We start from the raw sequence: 21,450 nt of genomic DNA, 5'->3' as shown, positions 1-21,450 counted from the left end.
TCTGCCCCCTTTTTGACCTGAATGGCCCCAAGGAGCTGTTGCTTGCCTCAATGGGGCACATAATTCCACCAAACCACTTCAAGTTGGAAAGACAAAAATGCCCTTCCTCCTTCTTCACCGTGTTCCCAATCAAAACTGTGGTTCCTAAAACTTGCTGTTATGAATAAACAGAATACCCAGCAAATCATCCCATTTGGTCCTGAGTGAGCCAGCTTAAGTCTGCAGGTTGTAAGTTACTAAACTATTCAAGATACATTTAATGGAATCATATGGTCAAGCCCTGGCTATGAAATACTAATTTCATACATGGAAAATTGGTAGGATCATTATGAACCAAAAGTCTGCTATCAACAGCGAATGGTAATGGTTATATTGTCACTTGTGGGAAGGGCGGGATATAAATCCCAAATAAATAAAAATAAATAAATAAATATTAAGCAGTAACAACAGTAGACTGAGGACCTCAAAAGGCATCAAAAAGAAAAGACATACTAAAGGACAAAGGCACCCAATGTTATCCCTTTGTTCCCCAAATGCACTTTCCATCTCCTTCTGTGACCCATCTTCAGCTCCAGCACAGTCCACCATCCATGTATTGTGGCCTGCCAAGTGCTTAACAGCCCCCAATTTTTGAAGTCTTGGGCAGGTAACAGGATCTGGAAGTTTATCAGTTCCAGGTGAGTTTCCACATATGGTTGGTGAACTACATTAACTTGTAGAACCACAGTTTGGAAAGACCTGATTCTAGCATACTGATAGTTTGTTTTTTTAAAAAAATTCTGGATGAGAAACATCTCTCAGTTTGTCATTGAAAGATTTAGGGGAACATATTAGTTGCAAGGTTAACTACTGTAAACAAGCACACATCTGCTTTTAGTTTCAAGATATTAACTCCTTTCCCTTTCCCATCAAAGTCTATATGAAAAATGAAATCTTTTGAAGAAGACCCTCCCCCACCAATACCATATCCTGTTAAACAGCTCTAAAATCCCCAGCCACACATTTCAAACAGAAATCTTTAAAATACTATTTAAAATATGTTACAATGCATGCACTCTGGCCCAGACAACATGTGCATCAACCAGTTTTATTTTCTGTATTTCTAGCTCCTTGTTATGTCCTAGAGTAAGAGACACACCACTTGGCACCTGAATGCTCACTCTGCATCTGCTTTTTAGAAAAGCATCTTTTCCAACTGTGAAGCACACGAGAGGGTCACAGAATGTCAGCCCGCAGAATCAGTTCCGTTTCAGCCCTGCTATTGTTACTTGCCTTTATACTTGTTGTTTCCTTGTTCCATTATTGGGAGAAAGTTACTGGGGGCCATTTTCCAGCCATCATCTTCATCCTAAATGTGCAAAATAAAACCAATTCAGGATAATTAATTATGGAGCACAGGCGATTAAAATAAAAACTGCTGCTACAAAAAGGATAGAAACTCTTGCTTGCAACAATCCCCAAGCAGACACAATCAAATTATTTTCCTAAAGAGAAGAGGGCGGCAGGGGCTACCAAGGAGAGGAAAATAAAATATAGCAGGGGTAGCCAGTGGTAGCTCTCCAGATGTTTTTTGCCTACAACTCCCATCAGCCCCAGCCAGCATGGCCAATGGCTGGGGCTGATGGGAGTTGCAGGCAAAAAATATCTGGAGAGCTACCGTTGGCCACCCCGGAAATATAGTTTGGGAAAGGGGAAATGAGATCTCACCTGTGAGTCCTCATGTTATATATATGCTATATAAATGCTATTATGCTTGATGGATCCAAGATGGTGGCTGCCAGCTGGAGGGCTCATTCCTGGAGCTCTGTATTTTTATTTCTTTTAGATAAGTTTTTGGCCTTTTATCTTTGAGTGGTTTATTACGGAACTTTAAAATGTGTTTTAATCATGTTTTTGCTGATGGTTGGAGGTGAATTTTTATCTCATAAGGGTGGATGTTTTGATTTGAGGCCTTGCTCTTGTTGTGAAGCCCAGAGAACTGAGTGGATAATTGGTTGAAGCAGCTGTGCTTGGCGTTGGACTGCAGATTTTCTCCTTCGGGTCCTGCAAACAGCAGCCTTCAAGTGCTGGATGGAGATACTTTTGACTTGTTCTAGATAACAAGCTGTAAATTACGAATTCTCGTAAGAACAAAGAACCCAGGAGGACGAACTCAAACTGCTCTTCGCCGGCCAAAAATGCAAAACAACTTAACATTGATGACTTTCTTTCTCCAAAGGACAATCAGTGTAAGTGGTTTATATACTTTTTATTCACCAAGTAGATATGAAGCTTTAGAAACAGAACAAGACTCACTATCTCAATCTCCACTAACTAATCACTTCTGGAATTCTTATGGTTCTCCTAAATTATTTCAAGAAAAGGAATCAGCCCAGCCAGGCAATAATGAGTGAAAACTGGATTCAGACGGTTTAAAAGATTATCTATTGAAATTTGTTGGAGATAATTGTTTACTGACTTCACAAAACAGTTATTGAAATTTTTCAGCAACTCCACCACATTTTCGCTCAACTTGAACAGCTCAGTCATCAGAGTTTCAGAACTTCTATGCAGGAGACTTTGAATTCTGCCCCTCAAGAGGCTTACAGAATGAGACACTATATAATTCTGGAGAGAATGGAATTCCCTTATCCCAGAAGCTGCAGCCTACAAAGTCCAGAGATGAGGGAAAACATGGGCAGAACAACCAGGTTTGTTCCAGAAAACAAAATGAATCGTGGAAGTAGGCACAATATTATATTCATTAAAAAGTTTTTGAGAACAGAGACTCACTTTGTTGATCTTATTAAAGATGAAAAGCTTGTGATTTTGCAGTCTGGGATGAGACTGCTTCTCACCTCTCAATCAGCCATTCCATAGATGTTGTTGAAAATGTGCAAATTCTTTTGAGTGTTTGAAATTACAGTCACTAGAGTTTTAGTTAATGAGACTCTTTGGCCACTACTAGAACACCTACTTGTTGTGCCTTGGGAATAGTTACTACTAATAGAGTCCTTATTAAATTGTCAAGATCTTCAGTATTACCTCATTTCACAAAACTGGAAAAGGATCAGTAAAATTAAAATCTGTTCCTACTATATCAAATGGAGAGGTAAGACCAACAGAGAAATCAACCAGGAGAACTGTCAATGATGAAAGGACAATAAGATTGACTCAAACTTCCTCTCACACTTCAATGGGAATTTTTTGCCAAAATACAAAGAACCAGCAGACTATTGATGATACTTTAAACAATCTCAAGAAATCATTAGATAGATCCAAGCAGGCAGCCGTGTTGGTCTGAAGCAGTTGAACAAAGCAGGAGTCAAGTTGCACCTTTAAGACCAACCAATTTTTATTCAGAATGTAAGCTTTCGTGTTCTCTTAAGCACACTTCATCAGACGAGGAATCCAGCACAGTGAGCAAAGCCATACATAGCTGAGCAGAACCATACATAGCTGGTAGGCAGTGGCCCAGAATGCAACATGGTACAGATTTAAGAACCAATGACAGTGAAGTAAAATTATCTGGTAGGCAGTGCTTTAGAATGTAAAATGGTACAATGACAGAATAGTAAAATTAACAAATTGAGCAAAACTTTGATCTGAGTAGCATGAGCATGCGAAAGCAACAAAACAGCAGTTTGCAGTAAAATTAACAAATTAAGCAAACCTCTGATCAGAGTACCATGAGCATCCGAAAGCAACAAAACAGTAGTATGTCAAAATGTGAGATTGTCTGTCAATGACAATGGGAGATGGGTTCAATATATATAATGGGATAAGCAACCAAAGTCCCTGTTTGAGTGTGTCAATACAACTAAAAGAGAAATAGATTGGATAGTAATGTTCTTGTCCACCTAATTTACTTTTTGACATGTAAACATAATTCTAGTTTGGCACAGGAAAAAGGAATACAATAAAATATAGTGAAAATGGGTAAAGCATATGTAATGAGATATACAGCCAATATCCCTATTTTGAGTATGTCAACACAAATAATTGTAGAATTTACATTCCACGAACAATTTTTAAAAACCTCTTTCTCTTAGAGAAATTGAAGCTTCATTCTGGAGACTTCTATATAATGGCAAAACCGCAAGCAACATGTGAAGGAAAATATAATTTCAACCCTGAGCTTGAGAACACTGATATATAAATGCAAGAAGATGCTGAGACTAATAATGGATAACCAAATTGGAGTTTTAACAGGAGCTAGAGCAAATTCTCACACAATGTTGAGGACTAGCTAGTTTGAGAAAACCAACAATAATAAATAAATAAATAAAATAGAGCTAATACCTGGATTTAGCCAAATACAACAATTGGATTTAGATCTCCCTAAGGAAGAATCTGTAGTACAGTTGACACCTTGTGATTTATTGGATCTAGAGATGACTGGGCTATCTGGACTACAGCCTCCTATTCAACCACTTTTAAGTAAAGATCAGAATATTCTGAATGTTAGTTTACTTACATGGGGCACTGAAACCAAAAACAGATTCAACTTCAAAGAATTATCTATCTGCAAATTTTCAAAATGGTGTTTCATGGAATGTCATGGTTGGGATAACAAGATCTGAGACCCCACCTTTATTCATTTTATAAAAGGCTTTGAATTATTTGCATCCAAGAGTCTTGCTTGACTTCTAATTTTAAAATGAGTATACTTCATGTGCTCATTACACTATTCCATCAGAAAACAGAGGATGGCAAAGTGGAGTTTGTCTTGTTTGATTCACGTATCAGTAAAATGTTCTGTAATACTTTTACAGTCCTGGCAAAGGCATGTCTTCTGACCTTTAAAGAAGCTGGAATGTTGTTAATTAACACTGTACTCCTTGTATTTCTCCTTTTTATTATAAAGGCTATTGATATGAACTGGAAAATATACTGGATTTTGAGGTTAACTATCACAATGCGAAGATCATATTGCTAGGTGATTTTAATGCCTGGATTGGTGATATCACTATAAGCTAATAGAATGATGATAGCAATATGCATCTCCATAATTTGACCAGGAGATCAAAAGTTTCCGTGATCAATAAATGTGGGAGAGATTTTTGTCATTTGATTAAAAATTTATATTTAGTATTACTGAATGGTAATACTGATAGTGATAAATTTGGTGAATTTACCCGTTTTACTCTAGGGGAGCAAGTGTTATTGATTATGCTTTAAGAACACCAAATCTTCTAGATCAGGGGTGTCAAACATGTGGTCCCTGGGGCCGAATCAGGCCCCTGGAGGGCTCCTATCAGGCCCCCAATCAACTGGCTGTCATCTGCTTCCTTCTCTCCCTCTCTTGATTCCTTCTACATAATAGTGTGCTTTGCAAAGCTTGCTCAATCACATAGGAGCTACAGAACAAAAACTCTATTTTTTCCATTGGCTGATGCTCTTCCCTTGGGGAGGAAGCGGGGGGGGGGGAGGGAGAGCTTGCTTTGCCAGGGCTCCCTCAATCACACAGCAGAGCTACTGAGCCAAACCTCTCTTCCTTCTATCGGCTGAGGCTCCTTCTCCTCTTGGTCCCGAGGAAGAAAAGAGTATCATTTTCGAAGAAAGGGTTATCCATTGTCTTACCCATTACATACTGGTCCCATAACGTATCATACCACATTTCAATCGTGGGAGTGTGTGGGGGTTTCCAATTTTTTAGCAATCATCATACGAGCTATTGCCAACATTGTCGAGATTAAAGATTTCTGATCTTTACTCACCAGTTTATCAGGCCAGATATCAAATAAAATAAGTTTAAAATCAACTGGAATGGTTAGATCGAATATAAGTTTTATTTGCTCTGCTACTTTATTCCAAAGATTTGACACTGTTGGACATTCCCACCACATATGATATGAGGAGTCTTTAGTTTCACAATTCCTCCAACAATCTGCAGACCCTAGAGATTTTTCTCATCATGACAGGATTTAAATATCACAGAGAATACATTTTTAAAAATTGGAGTTGAATACCAATACTTTTAGTCTTAATGGAAGGGGTGTTTCAGATCATTTTCCAATTGTTTCCTCTAGCCTTTGAGGAAGCATTACATTCCAGCGTTTAATATAAGAGGGTGGATATGAATGAAGAGAGTCAATTAAATAATTATATATTTTAGAAAGAAAACCTTTATTGCCAATGCCCTCCTCTTTAAGCAGGACCTCAAATGGCATTAATTCATATCTAATGATTTCTTTCCTCTGAAGAGAGTGGACCGTATTCTGAACTTGAAGGTAATGATACCAATTGATATTAGCTCCAAATTTCTCTTCTGCTTGTTCCTTAGTAATAATATTGTTCCCTTGGATCCACTCCCCAATTCTATCCAACCCCTTAATCCCCCACGGATGGTTGGAGTTAGCCTTAGTGAATTGTGGGAACCAATCTTGGTTGAAAAAGCTACCTACTAGAGGAATACCAGGTGCAATCAACTTCCTTAGCTTATCTCATATTCTTAATGAATTTTCCAGGAACGGATTTGCTGGTACAGAATGTGATCTCGGAGTAAATTATATTTATAAATACATTTATTTAACAAGATACTTTTGGTAGGACTTATGGATTGTATGGATTTATGCTTATTGACAGGGTTGTTAATTTGTATTATTATTTTATTGATCAATGTATGTGATAGTTTGTATTGACATTGTAATCTGGTATTAATATGATTGTATTTTCCTTCTTTTTGTGTTTTGTTGATTGCTATGGCTGAGCTGAAGCGATAAAGTTATCTGTACTATTATGCTTATACAACAATCTTCACACCATACATTTCAGATGATTACAAAACATGGTCATTTTAAAATAGAAAATTTGCCATGGCTCTCCTCCCACCCCCTGAGTGGTCTCCAAATTTTCTGTCACAAAACCTGAATAATGGTTCTTGGGGGGAGGGGGGGGAGAAAAACAAGTGGAAGGACAGTCTCCTAAATTCTTCTCTCTCTTCCACCTACCCCCAGGACTTCACATCTCTTATCCCAAGAGGCCTGTCATTTTTTAGTACAAGGATGATGAAGGATCCAATAAACCACGCAGACATCCTCAGAACATCTCTGCTATTGCAGACAAGCAGAATGTTATTAGGGTGCGTTGTGCACCAATGTGAACCCTAGCTTGTGCTTGAAGCCCAGTAATAGATATAAATAAATACTTCAAATCTGGAGATGGTTGAACAAGGTATCTAGTACTTAACACAGATTCCACTCCCCTTTGAATCTGACTTTACAAAAAGCTCTGATGGAATGTAGATTCTTTCACTTCTTGTTTTGGGAACACAAGGCAGGCCAATGTACTCATCCACTGTCAGATCTCAAATGACAGTTATCTGATTATTAACTGGCCTGGCATTTGTCTGCACCACTTAAGGCCCACCTGATTGCTGATAAGGCATCCAGCCAGGTACCCTTTGGATGAGAAGGACACACAGCAGTCTATTTTTCCTATTCTGAAATGTAGTTTCCAGCTTCAGAATTGAGAAGAGGGGGAAGAACTAAGGCAAGAAAAGGTTAAACAGACAAGCTAAGATAAGAGAATACTATATTAGCCACCATGGATGTGGAATCTCTGTATCCTATGCAAAGATGGATCACATGCAATAAGGAACATGATTTCTGACAACCCCACAGTTGACTTCGCCACCCAATTGTGCCATTTTGTTCTCAACCATAACCACTTCAAATTTGATGACAATCTGTTCCTTCAGATAAATGGTAGAGCTACTGGCACCCAAATGGCCCCATAGGATGATAACATCTTTATGGCCGATGCTTCCTAAACTCCTACTCATTCACACCTCTCTTATACCTATGATGCACTGATTACATTTTTATTGTCTGAACTGAAAATATGGTAATGAGGACCTGGACATATTCCACCAGGCATTCAATGACTTTCACCCCACCATCAACCTGACAAAGAACCAACCTTTTAAAGAAATATATTTTCTGGGCACTACTATAAAAATGCAGAATGGACACAAAAATACTTATACTGGAAACCTACTGACTGACTGGTTGGAAAGTGTCTATCAGATTACCTTTTAAGCTAAAAATAGAAGCCAAGAAGTGAAACTAACAAATCAAAGGTAAAAGCCAAAAGTGAAACTACTATAATTCAACAGAGAAAAACCAAAGGACAACGAGGACATTATGTTACCATCATATAGCCAATTAAGGAACACAGAAGGTTTCTGAGTGAAATATTGTTAACTCTCCAGGTCAACTTACTGTTTAAGTCTTAAGACTTATTAGTAGAACTGGAGTTAACCTATGTGATGCGCTGCACTGGATTCTCCTGTTGAATATCTGCTGAATTTTCTCCTGTTGAATTTTCACTTATAAAATCGGAGTTAACTGACTTGATGCACTACACTGGGTTCTCCTGTTAAACTTACCTGTTAAATTGTATATGCTGTGAACTCAGACATTCCTGTTGTAGAAATCATTGGTCTTGTATATTTAAGTTTAAACTAGATACTTTTTGATGTGAGATGGAATATATTATGTAGAAGAACCATATTGTTTGATAACAGAGATAAAAATCTAAGTGTTTCATAGAATAGAATTTTACAGGCATTGAATCACATGAGGTATAGGACACCTTTAACACAGTTTGTATATTTTGTATGTATGGCATGTTTTGTATCTCCCAAACAAACTGTGGTTCCTTAAATTGTTTCTCCTGAAGAGCAGAAAAAGCTGAGGTAAACACCTGTTTTCTGCTCCTTGCGAACCGCCATGAGCCAACATGAATTATGACAAAATGTGTGGTAGTTCATCCCAGTTCTTTAGTTCTTGAACTCGGGCTCATAAACCCAAACAGGTCAAAATTCATTATGAACTTTGGTTTGCCAGTCAGTTCATGCCCATCCCTACACATGCCCAAACATAATTCAAAGTTCTGGCTCAAAGCTTGTCTCATTCAAAGTTACCAAACCTTTATCTACCAGACAAGTGTAGCTCCTCTAGATGGATCAAAAAAAATCTGCAGAAGGACAGGGCACAGATTTCTGCAAACTCGATGGAAACCCATAATGGTAACAGCAGAACAAACAAACTGCTGGAGCACCTGAAATAGTGCCTGACAACCAGTACCATCACTGGGAGAGGAGTATGGTAGGGAAGTAGGAGCCACCCAAAGACAAAAGAGGAAAGGCGAGGGCTTGAAGGGATGGAAAGGAGAGCAGGCAAAGAGGGGGCAGAAACAGTAGCAGTGGAGGATAGGACAAGAGAGGGCAGGGGCGAAAGTAGAAAGCAGAGTCAGAACTAGCAAGGTAGGAGGGAGGGCACAGATGAAGGCAGTAGGTAGGGGAAGAGGAACCTTGAAATGGTGTGTGTGTGGGGGGGCAGAATGCGGGAGACGGAAAGAGTGGTAGTAAAAAAAAGCAGGAGCCAGAGCCAGTGAGGTTGGGCAGGAAAAAGCAGGAACCAGGAAAGAAGGTGTGTGTGGGAGCTGGCATGGGGTGGCAAGCAGATAAACAGGAGGGATGGTGGGATTACTGGGTGAGTTAGCAGGAAGACTGGTGGGTGAGTGGATGGAAGAGTCGGTGGGTCTGGAGAATCTGGGTCAGTGGGGGAGATAGGATTTCCCTCTTCCTTAATGTCTTCAGAGGCCATCCTGATTTTTTTTAAAAATTACATGTCAGAATTTCTTACCTCATCTTTCTTCTTTGGTTTCTTGTCAGCGTCCTTTTCTTTTTTCTTTTTTCCTTTCTCTTTTTTCTCTTTTTTGCCTTTTTTTCGACCTTTCTTCTTCAGTTCTTCTGCTTCTTTAGCAGCTAACTCAGCCACAACCTGGTAAGGAAAAGACATTTGTTGAAATATTCCATTTAATCTCTGTCTATTTAAAACATTTTTCTGATGCCCTTCCACCCATTCAGGGTCCCCAAAGAGGTGAAAATGGAAACACTAAAACACTGGAACAATTAAAAACATCCTTTAAAATTATATATACAATACCAGAACCAGGGAGGAGGCCAACAACAGTTATTGGGGCATGCCAAACAAAACAAAAAAGTCTCCTCCCACAGTTGGGAAAGTGACGTATTTATTTATTCCATTTACACCCTGTTTTTCCCCTCAATGGGAACCCAAAGCAGCTTGTATCATTCTCCTCTCCTCCACTGTATTCACACAACTACCCTGTGGGGTAGGTTAGTCTGAGTTTGTGTGATTGGCCCAAGGTTCCCCAGCAAGATTCCATGGCTGAGTGAGAGTTCTACCTGGGTCTCCCAGATTCTAGTCCAACCAGGCCTCATTTTGGGCAAAAGTTCACAGGAACAAAACTCCAGAATCTCTAAATTTTATTGTGCTCTTTCTTTCTTACCCCCCACTCCCAATACTTGCTTCTGGGCTCCCTTGTTCAACCCCCGTGAGAATTTTGCTGAACTCGATTTGACAAACATTGCTCTATGTCTCCAGGCAACCTCTGTGGTGGTGGTGAAGAGCTCACAAAGCTGCCTATTTTCCCCTCCTTCCCCACTTCATACTCAGAGGCTGACTAAGGTCCCAATGCTAAGCATGCTTACTTGAGAATAAGACTGCATTAAGTTCCTCCTTTACCTCCAGGAGCCCCACAATATGTGTGAATGAGCTGCATGTGGCTCCCAAGCTACAGTTTGGCCACCCCTGCAGGTGATATAATAATGCACATTGTTTGCATCACTGAATCATGTGGCCCTATCACGCTGGCTTCTAGCTCAGTGAGCACTGCTCAGTTTGACATCCAGTTTGCCCCTTGTAATATTGCCCCTTGTTTGCATCACTGACCTGTGTGGACCTACAATGATGGCTTGAAGCACAGTGAGCTTGACATCCGGTTTGTTGGATGATGCAGCGGGTAATCTAATAATACCTTTTGTTTGCATCACTGAATTGGGTGGCCCTATCATGCTGGCTTGTAACCAGCAAACATCACGCTGAGCAGTCCTCACTGTGCTACACGCCAGCATGATAGGGCCACACAGTTCAGTTTCCTGGATGATGCAGTGGGTGATCTAATAATGCCCATTGTTTGCGTCACTAAACTGTGTGGCCTTATCATGCTGGCTTGTAGCACAGTGAGGACTGTTCAGCTTGACATCCAGTTTATTGCATGATGCAGTGGGCTAAATTGCTTAATGTAAGAGCCCCAGAGAATAAATGTCAGTTGTTTGAGAGATGCAAGACATTAACTAATATTACACACATCTTTCTTAAAACTCCTAATACTTTCTTTGTACAGAAAGATAAAATACATATGTATGCACTTGACAACATGACCATGCTAGAATGAGACTTTTTTTTAAAAAAAACAAAAGCTGGGGATAGCAGTCCCTGTAAGACCAGCAAAGGAGAAGTTAGGGAATTATTTTTTGGCACCGGTGGGAGAAGGAAACACACAGCCGCCATATAAATCACTGACGACAGTTTGCATCATTGTGCATCTCTCTTTGCCTTGACACTGTCGGTGCGGGAGTTAGCAGAGTGAGCTTGGTGACCTGCCCAACACAGGGCTCCAGGAAAGAAATCAGCCAGACACCTGCAACTAGTGCCAAAATAGTGTATTTACAGATATATACAATAAGTGCTCACTAGTGCAGTCCAATATCTTACTCCAACAGACAAAATGCTCCGCCTACACACCAATTCTCAGAGAGAGACCTGTGTGGTCCACACACAGTCTACTTATAGTCCTACTAGCCAATCAAGGCTGTGCACTGTCATGCTGACTCAGCAGGTTTCTTCTCTTGGCTTCTGCCGGCTCAAACCGGCCTGCTGATAAGGTCATTGTGACCTAGCATGCTTGCTAGATCACCAGCTGTCAAAACATAGCTGTCAGACTGGGTGCAGATAGATTCATTACACCAACACACCTCCTAATCTATTGAACCCAGTACACCCAACCACTGTACATAGTTTTCATGTTCACTTGCAGACAGTAACATACATTTTCATATTTCCACATTTGTCATTACCATTCCAGGAACTCGTCTGAGTGATAAAAAATGTCATCACTGTCCTGGTCAGCCAGCTCCTTCTGGCGTTTGGCTTCAGCCTCCCTGTTCTTTGCCTCGCACTCTGCCACCCAGGCCTTCCACTTCTTTGCCTTTTCCTTTAGCATTTCTTTAAACCCTGGTGGGTCTGGTTTGACTGTCAGAGTGACATAGGGCACCTTATACCTGGCAGGAGGCTTGCCTTTTGTGGTTCTAGCAGACACCCGTGTCTCTGTGCTAGGACCGGCCTTATCTTCTTCAGGCTGATCTGTTCCCACCTCCTGGGCTGGTTGCTCTGCCCCTGTGATTTGAGGTTGCACCTCCTGACTCTCAAGTTCTGCCTCCTGACTTTGCATTTGATGCTCTGTGCCAGCTTTGGGCTCACCTTTCTCTGCCCCTCGGCTGGCCAACCCCCGGTCGGGAGAATGTTCCTGCTTAATTACCCTGGGCAGGACTCCAGCATCATTATCAGTAACTGGCAGGAGTACAAACTCTCTCTTATCAGAGTGTAAGTGGGGCCACCTGGCTGCCTCGTTAAACTGAGCAGTCTTACAGAGCTTTATTTTCCTTTCCTTATCGCAGAAGCGATAACACCTAGCTTCTGGCTTGTAGCCCAGAAAAGTTAGGCTCTCCGCCCGGACATCCCCCTCCCTGCTGCTCTCGGAGGGGATGCCAACCCGAGCCTGTGTCCCAAAGACTCTCAAAAATCTCAAATCTGGGTACCTGTTGAACAGCAATCGGTAAGGCATATTGTTTACAGGTTCACACCAAACACGATTATGAATAAACACAGCACAATACATGGCTTCTGCCCAATAACAAATTGGCAACCTTGCATCTTCAAGCATGCTGTACATCGTTTGCAACACAGCTCCTGTGCGCTCTGCTAGCCCATTTTCTTTCCCATTTTCTTGGGGCGTGGCTGGGTTCACTACACGGTGGGCAATGCCCTTGTTCTCCAGCCAACACTTCAATTCATTAGATAAGAATTCCCCCCCTCTGTCGGTCTGAATAGCCTGGAGGTTTACACCTAATTGTCTCTCAACTGCTTTGACCCATTTTCTGAATGTCTCGTACACTTCAGATTTCTGCACCATAGCAAAGACCCAAGAGTACCTCGTATGGTCGTCTGTGGCCACTAAGCAGTACCTCCTCCCCGACAGACTTTTTGGCAATGGGCCAATCACGTCTAAGTAAACTAGCTCTAGGGCACGCTTGCTTTCTCTTGTGCTTTCCTTAGACACAGCACATGCCCTGCTTTTGGTCTTCTTGCAGACCTGACAATCCAAGTAACATTTACAAGGTTTCACTTTTAGACTTGGCACTAACTCCAGGGTTTTTTTCAACGCTCTAAACCCGCAGTGCCCCAGCCTCTGGTGCAGCAAATGTATACACTTATTGTGCACAGGCTCATTTGACACCTGTGCCACCTGGGCACATTCATTCTGGACCACATATATTTTGCCTTCTCTTTTTCCAGTTACAAGCACCTTTCCCCCACCTCCCAGGATTTTACAGCAGGTCCTTTCAAACCTCACCTGGTATCCCTGGTCAATTAGCGTGCTAACACTTAGCAGGTTTGACTGTAGTGTGGGTACACATAACACATTTTGCAAAGTGCAATTTAACACAGGAAACTTCACATTGCCTGCGTAAGTAGCCTTGGCAATGGTCCCATTTGCTAATCTAACATGCCTGTGTTCAGGAATGTCAATATTGTTCAACAACTCCTTGCAGCAGAGATGGCTCGTTGCCCCAGAGTCTAAAATCCAAGCAGACCCTGTGCTCTCCACTGCAGACATGACCAGCCGGGCTCCTTCCTCACACGGGCTGGTGGTCCTCCGCTCTCGCTGCCTCCATCCACGCCGCTTCTTCCCCCTCTCTGGGCAAGCTCGAAGCAGGTGCTCTGGCGACCCACAGCCATGGCAGCGTCGGACTGCCATTGCAGTCGGCTCCTCTTTCTCAGCCTTTGGCCGTCTGCCAGCAGCAAAAGCTGGCTCTCTGTTGGCTGTCTTCCCGGACGAGCCGATAGCCGCACGCTCCTCAACCCCCGGACAGCTCACTGCCACAATCCTCTCTTGGAAATCAAGCAGGTGGGCACAGACGTACTCCATCGTCAGGGTCGCTACGTCCACTGTCTCCAGGGAAGTTATCAGGGGAGTAAACTCAGGCGGCAACGATGACAGTAAAATGTAAACTCTGTCATCGGGAGCTACAGTCTTGCCTCTGGCCTCAAGCTCAACGAAACAGTCCGTTAGCTTCTTGATGTGGTCTTTCACACACCCTCCAGCTGGCATAACAGTGCGAAACATCTTCCTAGTCAAGGCCATAAGGGAGCCAGCAGTGGTACTAACATGAACCCCACTGAGCGCGTCCCAGGCAGCCTTGGGAGTGTCCTTCCCATGCACATATACTAGCTGGTCATCTCCTACTGCCAGCACGATGTTTGCCAGTGCCTTATCGGCTAACACAGTCTCGGCAGGAGATAACGCTGCAGGGGGATTACTCACAAACAGCCATTGCCCTTCACGCTTGAGGTAGTGTTCCATTCTCAGGCTCCACACTGCGTAGTTGGCTGAATTGAGCTTCTCAACGGCCACTGCAAGCTGCTGCTGAGCCATGATGCCGACTCCTCCACACAGCTGGCTGCCGTCGTCCCTCTGGCTCTCAAAACGAGATAGCTGGTGCTGCTTTGTCTTTCAACCGGCGTTCCTCGCCTCCGGCTCTTTCCAAACTCTCGGTCAGCTCAACTCTCACGGTGCTCCTCCGCGCAGCGGAACCGCCCTGGGCCCATAACCCTGTCGGTGCGGGAGTTAGCAGAGTGAGCTTGGTGACCTGCCCAACACAGGGCTCCAGGAAAGAAATCAGCCAGACACCTGCAACTAGTGCCAAAATAGTGTATTTACAGATATATACAATAAGTGCTCACTAGTGCAGTCCAATATCTTACTCCAACAGACAAAATGCTCCGCCTACACACCAATTCTCAGAGAGAGACCTGTGTGGTCCACACACAGTCTACTTATAGTCCTACTAGCCAATCAAGGCTGTGCACTGTCATGCTGACTCAGCAGGTTTCTTCTCTTGGCTTCTGCCGGCTCAAACCGGCCTGCTGATAAGGTCATTGTGACCTAGCATGCTTGCTAGATCACCAGCTGTCAAAACATAGCTGTCAGACTGGGTGCAGATAGATTCATTACACCAACAGACACCAAGGTTAGTAAATACAGCTAAGACAAGAGCTATGAAAGTAAGGCGGAACCCTGCACTTCCCCTTTTATTTCCATCCCTCCTTCTAGTGGCTCCCTTGTCTCTTGTGTTCTCTTTCCCTGCTCTGTGTCTCCAAGTGACCTCTGAGGTGGTGGAGAAGAGCTTGCAAATCTGCCTATTTTCTTCTCCTTCCCCACTTCAGACATGGTGAAAGTATTTGCCTACCTACTATGGGTCAGTGTTCAGAGGCTGACTGCGGTCCCAATACCAAGGAAGCTTACTTGTGAGTAAGCCTGCATTAAGTTCCTCTTTGATCTCCAGGAGAAACATAATACGTGTGAAAGAGCTGCATGCGGCTCCCGAACCACAGTTTGGCCACCCCTGTATTAGAGTATGAAAGGCATGCTTTTACTAAAAATATGTAATATGAAAATGTTTGTGTACAACATTAGATAATAATAATTTGTACGTATACTATAGACACATACAACATTTCAAGAACTATAAATATACTATAATATGTTTAATGAGAACACATTATTAAACAGTTCACTGTTTTCAATGTCACGTAATTTACCTTATAACCTTCAACCTAACCTATACAAAATGTACATATAGACATTTTCCACACCACAGTCTTATTGCTGTTTTCTGGTGAGTCAAATCCAAAAGCTGATGTTCTGACTTTGCTGCACTCCTTCTGCAACAGGGCATTTCTTTTGGGGCATTTCTTTTTTAATTCATACCCACCTCACCTGCACTACCTTTGAAAAGGGGTTGTGCAGCTGTTTCATCACCAACAGAACTTCCTTTAAAAAATATTTGTGCCTTTGCGGCAGCATTATAACGTTACTGCATTATTAAAAACAAGAGGTTTTAATGTTGAATGAGGAAACGCTCAGTGGTCACTGGCCATTTGAATTCCCGCCACAAGGTGGGTGGTGTTGGGGTCCATTCAAAGGCATCGTTGATTAGCTTGCAAGAAAGCAAAGGTGTAACAGATGCTGAGTGAAAATGGCTGCTCACGTCCACTGTCATGGCTGTGCCCCCCCTCCACTGAAGGGAATCCTTTGTTCAAACTTTCCTTCCCATATTCAGCAGAGTTCACTATTGGTGGAAGTCTGAACTTCATCTAGTGCATTGGAAAACTTTTATGACATTGAAATTCTCTGATCTGCACTTAGTGACCACACATGCCCAAGAATCGTAGGAAACAGCATGACAGCTGCCATTTCAAAGGTATCCTATTCCTACTTAGTTGCCAACAATATGGCCGGTGAAGATTAAAAAAAAAATCATAAGGAAAATAGCATCCAGAACATGATAGTAAAACTTTATACAATAAACAACAGCGTTATTATGACAATTTAATAATAAAAAGGATGCTAAATGGAAATACCGTGCATGTTTAGTTCCCATTATTATAAAATGTTGCAAAGACTAAAATTGAAAACATACAGAAAGAGACTGAGGAGGGTGGGGGGGGGGAGAATGAAGAAACAAAACAGCACAAGGCTACAACCCTACCCACAAAAGACATAAATTAGTTAATGGAAGCAAAGGAAGGGAAAAACAAAAGAACACAATACAAACAAGGAGAAACAATGGAGGGAAGCGTTTATGGATGGGCAATTGCAGAGAGAAGGCTACATTAAACCACACCACTCATTTTGTCCTAATGTTATAATGCAATAAATAGTATTATAATTAAAAATACAGTGTTTCAACGTAATAAAAAGAACAGTTAAAATTAATCTGTTCATTATGAGGGGGAGTAAAGGAGGGGGAGGTGGGTGCAGTGTAAACAATGCTGACAGGGTAGCTGAAAACAGAATTCAAATTCAAACAGGGATTTCACACTGGAAAAGTGTGATCCAATACCTGAAGGGAGGAAAATTGTGGGAAAAGTGGATCCAAACACTGCATGGTAATGGGATAATAAATGTGGAGCTACTCCTGAAGCAGCCAAAAATTGTGCAGAAATTTTGTCAAACATCAATGATGATTTAAGAATGCCAATGTGTGGGTTTTGATGTGTGCTGAAACACACATATTGAGCTCAGGGTATACTTCTGCACCAAACCAAATTCACCATATAGTGATAAAAATGTCCAGCAAAATTTGTTTTGTTTGTGTTTTAGAGATCATTGCATTTCACAGTACTAAAACATCAGTGTTTTCCACATGTGAATGGTCTTGGGTGGTTTCCATTGCTAGCGCAGCTGCTGCTAAAGTGTGGCCACAGGGTAGATTCCTAGCAGTTTCCCTGCCATAGTTGCCCAGCAGCGGCCCTCCATCTCTCTGGGCGGCCAGGGCTTTTGCAACTTGTTTCACCAGGTCTGAAAAGGACTCAGTTACAGGAAATTGAGCTACATGGTCAAAGGAAGGTTGGCTATGTTGGCATAGAGAAAAGGCCCTTGGGAAAGGAAATTGTCCTCTGGAGGGAGCAACTGATAATGAACATCATCAGTAGGAAAATGGCCATCACCAGTAGGATGGAGAACCACACTTATCTTGGCCCAAATGGGGTAATTAGAATGGCTTGGATGCATTCCTTCCTTCTTTGCACAGTTCTCTCAGAGTGGGGGGAACTGAGGGAAAGGCATAGCAAACAGTCCAAGGGAGCTGAACAGCATCCTCTTGGAGTCTGGATCCTAAGCTCCTAGGGAGCAGAAGTACTTGAACTTTGGCCACTTATAACCCCTCATGCCAGCCAGAGAGAGGAAAGGAGAGGGAGCTCTTCAGAGGGAGTGCACTTGCACCACAGACTAACCACAGCTGTGAGGCTCTGACTTCACCCGCTCAGCCGAACCAGTGAGGTGGCGCTAAAAAAAAAAAAGACAGAGGTTCCTTGGCGCAGGCACTTCAAGCAAAGCCCCTCTCGCAGTTTTCCTCCCCCCTCCCTTTGGGCACCTCAAATCCTCTCAGGCAGTATGCACTCATCACAGCCTTGGAGCTGCCTGCTGCCTTTCCCTCTGCTCTGGCTGGAGAACGCACCACGCTCTGGCTTGCCTTCCTGTCAGTCTCCTCCTCCCCTTGCACTCATGCCCAACCCAGGCAGCGTGAGTCAAGCTCAGCACTGGGAAAGAGAAGGGAGCCCAGCAGGTTTATCACAAGCAGGCGCAGTGACTGAGGACCGGAGAAGGTGGCACAGGACTGGCTGGGAGCCCACTAATCACAGGGCAGGGTGCAGCACAGCATGGCTGAATTGACTGATACACAAATAATTGTTTTAAGAACATGTTTTCTGGTAGAGAAACTTGTGGGGCATGACTGTAAATTAAAGGGGTGTGGCTGTAAGATGCCCCACCATAACTATGGGCCCAACAGGTAGACAATAGATCCAGAACCAGGAGCATAGGGTGGGGTTTGAGGAGTTCACCTTCAGTCATGGAACAGATTAAAAAAGGGCAGCGGTTCATCAGGGAAGACAACCGTGGAATCAATACCACTTATTTCACAGGTATAAGTGCCAGTCAGTCCAAGAACAATTCTCAGGACTATAGGAGGGATGGATCCGAGTGGATCCTTGAGAAGGAAGAAGCCCTCTGAGAAGATTTGCTGAGCTGGTCATTATAATACAGGAAATGTCGTCATCTCTGAGGTCATTGTTGGCTTAAATCCACCAAGATATAAAGCTTCTTTGAGACTGATCAACATCTAACAACTAAGAGAGCAGTGCGCAGAAGGATATCGAAATAGAAGGTAAAAGATTTATATCTATCACTCCGGGACTAATAAAAGACTAAATGAAAATAAAAACAAAGGTCTGGATCCAGAAATATCATCTTATATTAAGGAAGAGAAAGGAAGGGTTAAAACTGGGACTTGTAAACTTGGAGAATTAAGACTAACAGATGAAAAACAAATATTATTTGAAATACTTGTGGTCTGAAATAGACAACCCCTCCAAGAAGATTTGCTGAGCTGGTGATTATAATACAGGAAATGTCATCATTGAAACAACGTGAGACTTCATAACCACTGAAAACGAGACTTCGTGTCAAGAAAGGAAGGAAGGTAAAGGAAGGAGCCATTAGGAGAAGAGAAAAATAACAAGCTTCCCAGCCTTCTCTAGGACTCAAAATCATAGAGAAGTATCAGCGGCCATTATAAGAAGGTCAAAATTTTAAAAATTAATTAAAAGAAAACTGGACATTGAAAAATAGCAGAGCCGGCAGATATTGTCATTAAAAGGTTAAATCTATTGGACTATATACTTTTAATCAACTTTGGTACTGTTTTGGAGAAAAAAGGAAAAAACTTTTTAAAAGGACAGAAAAACCGCGGCAGCCATTTTGAGTAATTTTTTTTTAAAATTAATATCTTGACCTAGGAACATCAGAGAACGGCAATTTTGGGCTTATGTAAAAGGGCTTGATTTAATCTACAAGACTGTGTATTTAAAATTTGAATCTGAGAGGTCAACTTTTGAACCTATTTAAAGCAATAGGTAAACAGTGATGTCGGAGCAAAGATTAGCAGCAAAGCAGATGCGAATGAGGGCTGGGTCATTTGAAGAAGAAAAAATGGCCAAATTTAAAACTGACAGGGCTGAGAAAGCAGGATGGCAAGAAGCAATGGATGCTATGGAAGCAAGATCGGCAAAGATAATTAGAGAAACGAAAACAGAACTAAAAAGAGAACTAAAAAAAGATATTGAGTCCAGTGCAGAAGAAGTTAAAAAAAGACATTGAAGATCTCAGAAAAGACACACAAGTAGCTCCACAGAAAGTGCAGAAGGTGGAGGAAAAGGTGAAAGACCTAGATACAAGAATGGATAAAGTAGATTCCACTATGCAAAAAATGCAGGAGAAAGCATTATTAGCTGACTGTAAATTAATGGAGAAAAAATTTCAAAAGCAAGATAGAACAATAATTTGGTATATGCTTTCAGCTGCATGGACATTATATGCGCAAATGTGGAAACAAGACAAAATACCAGAAAAGTGGGAATCGACTTTGAAAGTCATGCATTGGAGTGAAATGGACAAACTTACAAGAATCTTAAAAGAACAAGATCTAGAGAAGTTTAAAAGCGAGTGGGGAAAGTTTCAAAAATATATTGAAAAACAATGGAACGTTAAAGGACATTTGGTGATCTTTGACAATGGTTAATCTTTAAAGAAACCATATACGGATTACAGTTTTAAAAAAATAGAATTATTGGATTATAACTTTTTCGTTTACTTGCTAACGACTAAGAAGAAATACCATGAAGATGGATTATAATTATAACCTTTGGGCTTTTTAGAGAAAGATTCTTTAATAGATAGAGTTTATTACCTTATAACAAACTAAATTAAATAGTAATATGGAGATGTTAGTTAAGGGGGAAGGCACTGCTGGAGGTCACCAAAAGGGGGGGTGGGGTGGAGAAAATGTGATATATGTGTATTAACATTTAATGACAAATGATAACATACCATTACAATTTATTACATTATAATAAATTGTTTTAACCAAAGAAGGAAGAAGCTGCACACTTCTCATGATGCTTATGTTTAGCCTTCTTTGGAGGCAGCTCCAAAGCACAGTATTTTGAGGAAGCAGGGGCTGGATTAAAAGGCATGGTGTTGATCAGAATCAATGTCGTTTTTGATGTTTAGGGATTCGACCTCACTGCCAGAATTGAGGGTGCATGAGATGCCTGCCTATCAGAAGTTTTCAAAGTTAGGACTAATCCAGCACTCAGAACAAAGCATCCTTAAGATGGGAAGCCCTGTCACGCCTTGCCTTAGGAGTAAATTGTTTGCAGACAGAGCATCTGGAAACATCATGTTCCTCTCCAAGGGGGAAAAAAGAAAAGGCAAAGCAGATGGTTGTTGGAGCAGGGGATTGTAATGCCACAGTGAGTACATTTTAAAAAGAGGGCTTTATGGGCCACTTTTGAAGTCCAAAAGCTCTGGTCTCTGGTCTCCCACACCCCTTTATCTTTCTCTTCTTTAATATATAACTGATGCCACAAGCGAAGAACCTGCCTTCCTTGTTCCATGAAAAAAGAAGGAAGACAAAATTTTTTTGCAAAACAGAACACCCAAGGACAGGCAAAAAAAATAAAATCAAACTTTTTTCTTCACAGGAAAAAAAAAAGATGGGCTAATTTGAAGACAACTTCTCTCAGTGGAGGCAGACAGAACTGAAGGAAGGACGTTCCTCTGCCCTCCCTTTCACACTGAAAAGGGTGGGAAACTGGAGTGTGCGGAGGGGGAATTGAGCCTCTGTTCTTTAAGTGCTTTCTAAGACTCTCTTGCTTGTGTGCAAAACCCATATGGAACTGGACAGGAACT

General features: G+C 41.8%; 1 protein-coding gene across 1 annotated transcript in view; it reads right to left on the bottom strand.

The window, feature by feature from the left end:
- Window positions 1–21,450, bottom strand: part of IQCA1 (IQ motif containing with AAA domain 1) — a 125,917-nt gene that overhangs the window by 38,113 nt on the left and 66,354 nt on the right. Inside the window, exons 8-9 of the mRNA XM_060232432.1 lie at window positions 9,633–9,770; window positions 1,273–1,348 (exon numbers count right to left, since the gene is read on the bottom strand). Of these exons, the coding sequence (XP_060088415.1) occupies window positions 1,273–1,348; window positions 9,633–9,770 (214 nt within the window). The remainder of the gene's footprint in view (window positions 1–1,272; window positions 1,349–9,632; window positions 9,771–21,450) is intronic.

Source organism: Heteronotia binoei, chromosome 1 (genome assembly GCF_032191835.1).
Source record: "Heteronotia binoei isolate CCM8104 ecotype False Entrance Well chromosome 1, APGP_CSIRO_Hbin_v1, whole genome shotgun sequence".
In the NCBI taxonomy this organism is placed as follows: Eukaryota; Metazoa; Chordata; class Lepidosauria; order Squamata; family Gekkonidae; genus Heteronotia; species Heteronotia binoei.
The sequence above is the reverse complement of the archived record's forward strand: the minus strand, read 5'-3'. Positions and strand labels throughout refer to the sequence as shown.